This window comes from Brachyhypopomus gauderio, chromosome 16 (assembly GCF_052324685.1).
Source record: "Brachyhypopomus gauderio isolate BG-103 chromosome 16, BGAUD_0.2, whole genome shotgun sequence".
Lineage (NCBI taxonomy): Eukaryota > Metazoa > Chordata > Actinopteri > Gymnotiformes > Hypopomidae > Brachyhypopomus > Brachyhypopomus gauderio.
The window spans coordinates 509034-520365 of NC_135226.1; the positions used below are offsets into that span (position 1 = coordinate 509034).

Here is an 11332-nt window from a genome sequence, read left to right on the forward strand (position 1 = left end):
AATTCATCTCGACATTTCACAAGCCAATTACAGGGTGTGAAGGCACTCCAGCTCTCCTCATGTTTATGACTCGGCAGGAAGGTATTGTGTTGTGATTGATTTTGACTCCGATCTCTTACTGGAGTATGGATCTGCTCGCGGGTGTGTATTTAAGAGGTGCAACACAGTGAGGGTTTCAATGATGGTCACTCTCCCGGTCACCAACATCACTTGCCTGACCTCGTCGAGGAGTTTGGGGGATATAATTAGGACCCTGTTTTAGGTGAGGCTAGAATCAAGGACTGGACGGGTGTACTCGTAGTTATTTTAAATAGGTACCGAGTTTTCTCTTCTTTGATTTTACAAAAAGTAGACTAACACTTGTTTAAAGGATATACAACGGAGAGTCTCTATATGTTTTGCCCACGGTTAATGATTTAACGAGTGAGTCTTGGACAGAGAGTTTTATTCTAAATGGAGATTCCATCGCTTGGTCTTGGAGACTTCAGTCATGTAGAATAATCCCATTTCACTCTCAACCCCCCGGTGTCTGTGATGGGCTCAGCCGTCTCTCACAGAACTCAAGAGCCCCCTTGTGGCAAAGTCCCAGAATTAAAGCTGCTTGTCGAGCATCGTGAGTTAATACTTGTGCAACACTCAAAAAATATATTAATGTTTTGCAACTGGACGTCCTTGAATCACTAAAACTCCTATGGATCCATGTACGGCATCCATATATATCATTAAAAAATTACAGTTTTTGACGACTGCTAACATGCGTTTGTCCAGTCACATTTTCAAAACTCTAAACACAGTGAACACAACATCAGTCTTCAGTGACTATACTATTGGTACAATTCATGTTGTTTTTGCACAAAATGCAGTCATTTTATATGTTTCTACAATGCTTACATTTTCTATACACACAAGATTATCCAATAACAAAATTCTGAATCATTTTTGTATTATTTACAAATGCTTGCACACAGCATGTCAAAAATGAAAACAAGGTTCAAAACCTTAAATACTGTATAAAATGCAAAGTTCTGCAAAAACAAAGGCAGCTGAAAAGCTATTACTGTAATACATATTTTTTGCACATATAGATCAATGAAATAAAATGAAGTACAGTAATGTACATGGTCAGAGAGGAGCAAATATAACAATTTGTCCTGCAATCTCAAGTGCTGGTTTGGTCCTTCACAAATGCCAGATTGGTCCCTATAACAGTGACCTCCTTCTTTCGTTTTTGAATGAACTCTACCAACAACTGGTTCCAGAAGCAGAAATGGAACAGGTGGGAGGAAACATGAGGACATTTGTGATGGGACGATGTAGCATTCTGTCATTCTCATGTCATCACAAACTGTTTTATCAGTCCCACCAGGATTTCGCGGGCCTTTTTTGTGATTGTTGCGGGCTAAAATGTTTGATGTTGCGGGTGTTTTTAAAAAAATTGCGATGGAAGTTGCGGTGTGTTTTTGCTTTTTTGTGAGTACATTACAATAGGGAGTAAATGTTGTATGGTTTCCTCTATTTAGTAGTCCATTTTAATTATCTATTTACGTATTTATTCAGGGTTGCCAACTTTTCAAGATCGCTTGAAGTGAGATTTGAACCTGGAGGGGGTGGCGAACATTAATTGTTGACGGGGGGGGGGGGGGGGGGGGCGGGGTTAGCGAACGTAAGTTGTTACCAGGCGGCCTGTAAAATGGACACAAATTAAGTATTATATCGAGATCGATCGCCAGTGGTTGGCGCCAGAGCGAACTAGTAACTCATAGATATGGATCAGAGATAAATAAACTTTATCTCAGTTTAAAGTTTAAACTTATAAACTTTATCTCAGACCCTCGCCGCTTGCGTGAGCTGCAGTGACTTCACGGGCTACCGTTGCATTGTGGGGAATGTAGTGTTTGTGCGTGCAAAACACCATCGGGCGGCTGTGGCCTGCGGGCCGGTTCTAATAGTAATTAAATATCATCCAGGGGGCCATAGATAATCAATTCGCGGGTCGGATCTGGACAGTTTATCCCCGCTTTCATGTAGTGTACTGGGATACTGCATTTCCCGATCTTTTTGCCGTTATTTTCTACGCTCATGCTGCTTTCAGTGTGCTCCTCTTGTAAGTCTTGGAAGTAAGGCGGGAGTTTGTCGACGTCACATCAATACGACATCAGTGATTGGTCAAATTTGCGGGAAAGTTGCGGTGATTGGCTGAAGTTGCAACACCGCCCTGAATTCGCGGGGTTTGCTTGAAGTTGCGTTGAAGTTGCAAATCGCAACATCGCGACTTTCTGGAGGGTCTGTTTTATAGACCATCCAAGAGTGATGTCCCTTTTCCTCCCGCCCATCTCGCCTTTCCTCAACCCCACTAAGGAACTTTTTTCAGTCTGGAGGTGGAAGGTGTATGATCATCGGCCCCATGACCAAATGTCCCTCCTGGATACAATGGATCCCGGCTGCAGAGACATTTCAGCTGAAGACTGCCAGGGGTGAATAAGGCATACCAAGCTTTTCTATCTCAGGTGCATGGCAAGGGCCAACATCAGATGTGATGTGGATGAAAACATGTGGCCAACTGCTGAAGACCATTTACATTACACATAACAAGACTGTTCAGTTTTGTATTCTGTTTTTCCCCCTTGTGTGGCTTTTTTTGTATATGTGTATTTTTTGTTTGCGTTGTGAAATGCAGAGTTGGTATTTAGTTAAGAAAATGCGCTTTTGAACACGATATTAACTATTTGGCTATTTGTGTGTGGTAAATGTGTTGCTGTGTTTAGAGTTTTGAAAATGTATCACAAGTATTGGGAAACGCATGTTAGCAGTCGTAAAAAACTGTAATATCAATAATCACCATTGTAGCAATTAAAGACCTACCTGTTTAAACAGGCATTTGGATAAATGGACCAAATAGAAATGCTCTGTCTTCGTGAATTATGTGTTGTTTTATGTATATATTTTGTGGTGTTTTATATATTTTGGATGTATTATGCATATGTAAAACTTTGTGGCCTTTGTCTGTGAAAAGTGCTATATAAATAAATTTTAGTTACTTATTGTAGCTGAACCTAGACAGAAGGTATCGAGACAAAAGCTGTTTACAAATACAAAATGGGGAAATGAAACATGATCCTGTATTCTTCAATTGTATCTTGTGTTGTATTTGTCAGGTAAGCTACATTCCCTTGAGTTTGATAATAAAATGACACAAATTAAGTTAATTGTTTTCGCATCAGTAACTCCCTAACCAGTACTCTATACACTGGAACACTGAGCAAACAATCTAAATTACTTTGTTTTCCAATTAATCTGTGCTCTTAATCTCTCTAATCTGTCATCTCAGCAATTTGTCATAAGTACTGACAGATTGAGCTACTGATATTTCTGAAAATAACGAGTCCTTAATAAAGAGGTTGGTGGAGGTGGGTGGAGGTGGTGGAGGTGGGTGGAGGTGGGTGGAGGTGGTGGAGGTGGGTGGAGGTGGGGGGAGGTGGGTGGAGGTGGTGGAGGTGGTGGAGGTGGGTGGAGGTGGTGGAGGTGGTGGAGGTTGGTGGAGGTTGGTGGAGGTGGGTGGAGGTTGGTGGAGGTGGGTGGAGGTGGGTGGAGGTGGTGGAGGTGGTGGAGGTGGTGGAGGTTGGTGGAGGTGGTGGAGGTGGGTGGAGGTGGTGGAGGTTGGTGGAGGTGGGGGGAGGTGGTGGAGGTGGGTGGAGGTGGTGGAGGTTGGTGGAGGTGGTGGAGGTGGGTGGAGGTTGGTGGAGGTGGTGGAGGTGGGTGGAGGTGGTGGAGGTGGTGGAGGTGGGTGGAGGTGGTGGAGGTGGGTGGAGGTGGGTGGAGGTGGGGGGAGGTTGGTGGAGGTGGTGGAGGTGGGTGGAGGTGGTGGAGGTTGGTGGAGGTGGTGGAGGTGGGTGGAGGTGGTGGAGGTGGGGGGAGGTGGGTGGAGGTGGTGGAGGTGGGTGGAGGTGGTGGAGGTGGTGGAGGTTGGTGGAGGTGGTGGAGGTGGGTGGAGGTGGGTGGAGGTGGGTGGAGGTGGTGGAGGTTGGTGGAGGTGGTGGAGGTTGGTGGAGGTGGTGGAGGTGGGTGGAGGTGGTGGAGGTGGGGGGAGGTTGGTGGAGGTGGGTGGAGGTGGTGGAGGTGGGTGGAGGTGGTGGAGGTGGTGGAGGTGGGTGGAGGTGGGTGGAGGTGGTGGAGGTTGGTGGAGGTGGTGGAGGTGGGTGGAGGTGGGTTGGCTGAGCCTCTTGTGAAATTTGAGAGATGGAGTGAGCAGGAGAGAGGGTGAGAGTGAGAAAAAGGGAGTGAGGGAGTAAGAGAGGGGGAGAGAGAAGAAGAGAGGGGGAGAGAGAAGAAGAGAGGGGGAGAAAGAGTGATGGAGAGAGGAGAGATAAGAGGGAGAGAGGGGGAATGGGTACAGGTAGAGAGTGAAAGAGAAAGAGTGAATAAAAGGGAGAGAGTGAAAGCGGAGGGAGAGAGAATGAAAGAAAAAGGAAGAGAAGGGGAAGAGAGCAAGAGAGAGAGAGAGAGAGAGAGAGAGAGAGAACTGCTTCATCAGCAAGTTTAGCAGAACTTGACTTCTATGTTGTATTCTGTTCCTTTATTTGAGTGGAGACAGGTGATGTGGGCTATAGGAAGGGCAGACCTCACCATCCCCAGGAGAACATGAGGAGAAGCTGTCTCTCATCTCCTCTCCTCACTCTGGATGTAGGAAGGCACTGAATATAAATGCATAAAATATTAGACATCCTAAACCTGGCGAACAGCTCAGAGAGGAGCTCTAAAAATAGACCCTGCTGTTGCAGGTTTATCCAGAACATCTCTCCCTGCTGGCCTCATCTGTGCGCTTACGCATTACCCCACCGTAAGATCCCACACAGGCTGGATATCTCCATCTGCCTCAAAGGCGAGCACGCATTATCACTTGCTTTGGTGGTTGGTATACTGGTGTGACTGGCACGTGCTGCTAGTGTGTGTTGAAGTGGAGCAGTGATAATGTCACAGGTTTGTCTCCAGTGGGGCCCCGTCCGCTCCAGCCACGCTGACATATGGCAGTGATTGGCCGGGCTGGGCCCAAACCGAGGCAGCGGGGTGTGCTGGCGCTGAAGGCCATTTGTGGACAGTGTGAACACGAGGATATGGCCACACTGGCGCCACCCAGAGGAAGGTCTGTGTGGTGCGCCCAGCTGTGACATGGTTCTGGAACTTGATGGACACAGTTGGCAGTTGTGGCACCATGAACACCTGGTGTGGAGTAATGAGAGAAGTGTGTTACATTAGTGAACAGGACTCTCTCATACACCATACACTGCCCAGAATTCATTTTATATAGCATTGGGTCATGGTAGTTGTGTGCAAACAATACTTCCTGTTTATGTGTGTGTGTGTGTGTGTGTGTGTGTGTATTTACTATATTCCCCTGTAAAGTCAGAAATGAACCGAGATAGTAGAACAACCCCCAAAACCTCAGAGCAATAACCAATGTATTCAATAAAAAGACAAACTCAGTCTGTCTCTGTGCAATTGTGTTTTGGACTCGTGTTTAACTCCACATCTCAGAGGTTGAATATGAAAGTCAAGAAACTTCAGAAACATCCAACTGCCCCCACATGGCAGAAGACGACGGGGAAGACACATAACAGATGCCTGACACTGCACACTTAGTCCAGCAGCTAACTGGCAACCAAGCACATGTATACGTGGCATAGGAGAGCCCTCACGCTTAATGAAGATCCGTTTTTGCATGCTCCCTTGAGATCACCTGATTCCGCTATTAGATTGAAACTGCCCCTAGATTCTCTACTCCAAGATAATTTATTCCCTACAGATTTACTTTAATTGTGAATGTGATGATTGTGCCATTTTTGTAGCTTCGGAGAACTCCTATACCCACAGGGAGGAGCTTTAAAAGCTTCCAACATGGGGAAAAATTGCTTGTCTCATTATGAATCACATTGCATATAGTCAGTGCATATTTTTCTTATTAATTATTGCCACATGGTATAACAGAGATGCCTGTGGATTCACACTGGGGTTCCAAATATACAGTCTCATACTGTCTAGACATACACTCTCTCAGGGAACCAACTCATGTTTTAAATTAAACTTTCTAACTTTAAAATATTCAGGCTCTTTAAATATAAAAAGAGAAAGATTAGAATCTAAATCTAAGAAATCACATTTTTCTGAGTTCACATGTTATTTCCAAAGCTGCATAATACCAATTTGTAACGACAACACCCATAATGCTTGATAACAGAAGTCTTTGGGCTTGGGGGTGAACGTCGCCTTGAACTGCAGCCAGACAGCCGCAGGATCGAGCACTAGACGCTCATGTCTGTCTCAAGTTCAGTGAGAAATAGAGAAATAAAGCGCTGTGAGACAAGGGACTTCTTTTAGTTTTTAGATACCATGTAAACAAACCATGTAAACAAATCATACCCAAATAGAAATAATATTTATTTGAAAATGTATTAACAAGATGTGGTAATGTTTAGTTAATATAAGGTAATATAGGTGGCTACTGATATCAGAACTTCCAACAGGGCCAAACTGAATTACCACTTTTCTACAGACAAGCGAACCTTACACCTACTTACAAATTTAAGCAAGTAAAAAATGACACTATCACAAGACATGGTGGCTTGACTGGGGTTTGGAAAACTGTCTGTTCTAGCTGACGTCTGATGACCTCTGAGTGACCTGTGAGATCCAGTTCCTCTATTTACAAAAAGGAGACGGATGGTGTTGAAGTTGGTCAGCTGTAGATGGAAACTTATGAAGATCTCATTTGCAGCCTCAGTTTCAAGTGTTTCTCCTCATGGGAGCGTAGAGTCCAGACGCTGGGACAGTCGGGACAGCCAGGACAGTTGGGACAGTCTGGACAGCCAGGACAGTTGGGATAGTCGGGACAGCCAGGACAGTTGGGACAGTCTGCTCTGGTTTACAGTGCACAAAGACACAGCTTGAGATGATCCACACAAACAGCTGATTACGTGTGTACTCCAGCGCACCAGCCATGACCGGGTCCACCTGTCAGCACCTCCACTAACCAGCCAATCATGTGAATCCTCTCTCCCTCCCTCTCTCCCTCCCTCTCTCCCTTTGCTGCCTGAGCTCATCACCTCCTGTTCATGTCTTTGGCTGCTGCAGTGGAGGTGGAGGTGGTGGTGGAGGTGGAGATGGTGTTGGTGGTGCGCCTCTCTCCCTCTGCTTGGTCTTGTCTCTCCTTCTCCAGGATTGTCTGGAGCTCGGCCCGGCGGGCCAGGGCGGACCTCAGCTTTCCACGGAACTCCTCAATTCTCCTCTGAAGCTCCTGCAGCTCCGCCTCCCACAGGGAGGAGCCCGGGGAGCAGGCGGGGGGCGAGAGCACCAGGCTGAGGCCCAGAGACGGGCCTCCATTGGCGCACAGCTGCGTTGGGGGACTGCCCACCAGACCCCTCCTGCCCCGCTCGGGCCCCGGAGGGGGCGCCTGCAGCCGGTAGCTGTTGAGGGTCTCCAGGTTGAAGTGGACACGCTTGTGGCTGCCGTCTTTGGGCTCACGGCCAACCATGGTGCTCTCACTGTTCCACTTAGTAGTGGAGGTAGAACAAGAGCTGGAGGTGGAGCTGGAGGGTGGAGCTGGGGAGGTGGGGCGCTCGGTTGGAGGCAGGCGGTGGATGTCACAGCTGTTGGAGAGACACAGGGAGTGGCTGAGGGGAGAAAACAGCTTTGGTTATTCTCCTGTGACTGCTGGAACTATGGTAACACTCGAAAAGACACAGTCACTGTGTGTGTGTGTGTGTGCGTTGGTTTATGTGGTTTACAGAGACTTTTCACCTGATTACATACCGACATTACCAGGACATTTGGGTTTATCAGGACAGGGCTGGTGTCCTCATAATTCCGGCACTGTAGATGCTCTTATCTAAGTGAGAGAAGCTCCCTCTCAAATTTTGGGGCCATGTCCTTATACACCATAAAACCATGAAAATCGCTTTACACAGTGTTGTCCCAGAATTTAGTATAGCGCCCCCCGTAGCCTGGTGTCGGAAATGCTCCTGTGTGCCCTCAGTGTTAAGATTTGCGATTTCTGATTGGTTGGGCTTTAAACTGACTACTCAAGCTGTAATTGGCTAAAAGTTCTGTCAATCATGCCAGTGTTATTCGATCAGTGGGCGGAGTTTCACTACGCAGATGCCACGTCATACTAATCGTCCCATAATTTCTAAAGACTGGAAAATCAGGTAAGGTAATGACCTTTATAAATACAAACACTGTTGTTGTATAATTGCTAAACATTTATTAATACTTTAGATTTGTCTGAATGATAAATTAAGCTTTATGTTGGGTCTTAGAAAGCTATTTGTCCCGACTACAAAAACGCTGATTTCCTCTAACATTTCCATGGGTTTGTAGTATAACGTTAGCATCAAATTACTTAGCTAGTCTAGTCTTTAATACAACATAGAATGAGTAGCTCTAGCCTGCTGGGTTAGATCACAAACATTTATCACAAATATTTATCAGTGCTTTGATGCTTCTACATGAGAAAGTATGCTGTACTTGATGTTTTAGAAAGCAAATTAACGCCGCGATTATAATGCTAATTTCCGCTAGCATGTCTATGGGATTTCCAATATAACGTTAGCATCAAGCTAATTGTGTTATATAATTTCTTAGCTAATCACACCAGCACAGTCTATATACAATATAGAATGAGTAGCGCTAGCTTCAATGCCGTAATCTAAAATGTTTAAATGATTATTTTGATTTAGAATTCATTTGTTACTAAACATTTCACCCCATCTGAGTAGTAGTAGCCAGCTTGTCAGCTAGCTAGTCAGTGTTAGGGAGTTTTCTGTGACTGGGTGAGTGCTAGGTTAGTTCAGTTATTTTCTCACTTTTGTTGGGTTTAATCTGCATGAATATGTGGTCTAGTCTACTCTTTAATACACCATAGAATGAGTAGCTCTAGCCTGCTGGGTTAGATCACAAACATTTATCTTAAACATTTCAGTGCTTTGATGCTTCTACATGAGAAAGTATGCTGTACTTGATGTTTTAGAAAGCCAATTAGCGCCGCGATTATAATGCTAATTTCCGCTAGCATGTCTATGGGATTTCCTATATAACGTTAGCATCAAGCTAATTGTGTTATATAATTTCTTAGCTAATCACACCAGCACAGTCTATATACAATATAGAATGAGTAGCGCTAGCTTCAATGCCGTAATTTAAAATGTTTAAATGATTATTTTGATTTAGAGTAGTAGTAGCTGATTTAGAGTAGTTCTGAGTAGTAGTAGCCTATAAGCTTGTCAGCTAGCTAGTCAGTGTTAGGGAGTTTTCTGTGACTGGGTGAGTGCTAGGTTAGTTCAGTTATTTTCTCACTTTTGTTGGGTTTAATCTGCATGAATATGTGCTCTGATGTTTATGATGTTTACTGTATTTGAATATATCATCATACAATTTAAAATGCCATTCATATTTGTAGATAACTATCTCAGGTAGTTCAGCTCCCCCAAATCACATTGTGAGAATGAATAAAATCCCCTGTAGTGGTTATTAATGGTTGGTTAGTTTGTACTTGTCATTAAGTCAGTCTACATTGTTTTTTCTTTGCAAACTATACAACACTAATTAGATAAACCCAAAAAGACAATCACAAAAATCACAGTTGTGTATTTTCAGTAACCTTATTACCAGCATGTTCTTATGACAGTTGGGCCTGCATTGTTTATATGCTGTGAATTAAGTTAACCCGCTCATCACAGCACTCTCCAGCCATTCAGAAACTCATATCTTGTTCAAAAATGCAGAAATGTGGGCTAATATGTTAGCTATAAGCCCCGAACAATCAAATAAACAGACTAAGATGTATTTAATGATATTAATGAGCAAAGTAAAACTTAAGTTTTTTTTTGCTAGGAAGAGTAGCACTTGAGTTGCCATGGAGCTGAGAAAGAGAAAGCTTAATCCAAAAGAGGAGGCTGCATATTTTACATCTGCTTGTAAAGACAAAGACGGGTTTGATGTGAAGTATATAAATGCTATAATAAATGCTATATAAATAAAGGTAATTTAATATTCATGCGTAATAGCATGTATTTGTTTTGCATTGTTGTGGTTTAATGTGATGTTTTCCAATAGCAACAAGAAGTCCACACTGGGAAGACCTAGCTTGACATGTTCTCTGTTTTCTCATGTAGGCCGTGGAGTTTTCAGCTGTGTCCATTTTGATAAGGGAGATTTTCTTTTGGAATACAGAGGGGACCTAATAAACAAACATGAATGTGAGAGAAGACAGAGAATATATAAAGAAGCGCTGAAAATATTCATGTTTGAATTTCGTTACAATGGAAAGCTTTTTTGGTATGTATATTATACTCATTTGTAGCTACACACTGACCAGTCACTTCATTAAGTCCACCTGTTTGTATCCACACTCATGCATTTGATCAGTACAACTCATGCATTTGAACAGTACAACAATGGTTTTTGTAGTTCTACAATAAAATAATATAATCCAGCGGTTTCTTTGCATACTTTGCCTCCTTTCACCCTCTTTAGTGGTCAGGACCCCCAGTGTGACTGCATTGATGAGAATGATCTACCACTGTGGTGGTCCTGACCATTGAAGAACAGGGTGAAGGGGACTAGTAAAGTATGCAGACAAACAGAAGTAATTGATAGAATGTAACTGTAGAACAATAAAGAGCACCTTGAAGTGGTGCTGAATAAATTGATAGTGAGTGTAAATACAAGGAGGTGTACATAAAGTGGTTGTGTGGTGATTATTTTTGAGGTTATGCTGTGATAAAAAAAAGATATTCTTTTATTCATTGTTGTACTAAAAGTTGTCTGTTATGCTTTATTTAAATGTTTCATTGTTGATGCTTCATTGGAAGATAAGTCTCTTGGGAGACTTGTGAATGATGACCATGTTAGCCCAAACAGCAAAATGAAAACAATCAGAGTAGCGGGAAAACCCCATTTGTGTTTATTTGCAACAAGGAGCATTAGTCCTGGAGAAGAGATCACATACAACTACGGTGACTCTGAATGGCCATGGAGATGCAAGGTATTAAGATATGAGCATTCACTATAATTAAAGCAACATTCTATATGCAGATATATTTTAATAAATTCGGTGAGTGTATTTGAGCTGTGCATGGCTCAGACGTGTCCTGTGAGTGCAGTGTGTTTAAGGACATTAAGAATTTGCTGGTCAAGCTTAATCCATGAGTCAATGTGTGTCACAGGAACCTTCTATATAAGGACACTGCTACATATTGTAACTGCAGTGTTTGCTGGGATATTGTGTGCACCCGGTTGAGTTAAGCATAGACCTGTTGTGTAAGCTGCAGAGTCTCTTGCT

General features: G+C 43.6%; 1 protein-coding gene across 3 annotated transcripts in view; it reads right to left on the minus strand.

Moving 5' to 3' along the window:
• Nucleotides 1-6435: 6435 nt before the first annotated feature.
• Nucleotides 6436-11332, minus strand: part of grin3ba (glutamate receptor, ionotropic, N-methyl-D-aspartate 3Ba) — a 72529-nt gene continuing 67632 nt past the window's right edge. For 2 of the 3 annotated variants that reach the window (XM_076976678.1, XM_076976680.1), the window contains exon 9: nucleotides 6436-7664. In XM_076976678.1, coding sequence (XP_076832793.1) covers nucleotides 7094-7664 — 571 coding nt within the window. In that variant the 3' untranslated portion in view covers nucleotides 6436-7093. The remainder of the gene's footprint in view (nucleotides 7665-11332) is intronic. The other variant, XM_076976679.1, reaches the window with a different exon arrangement.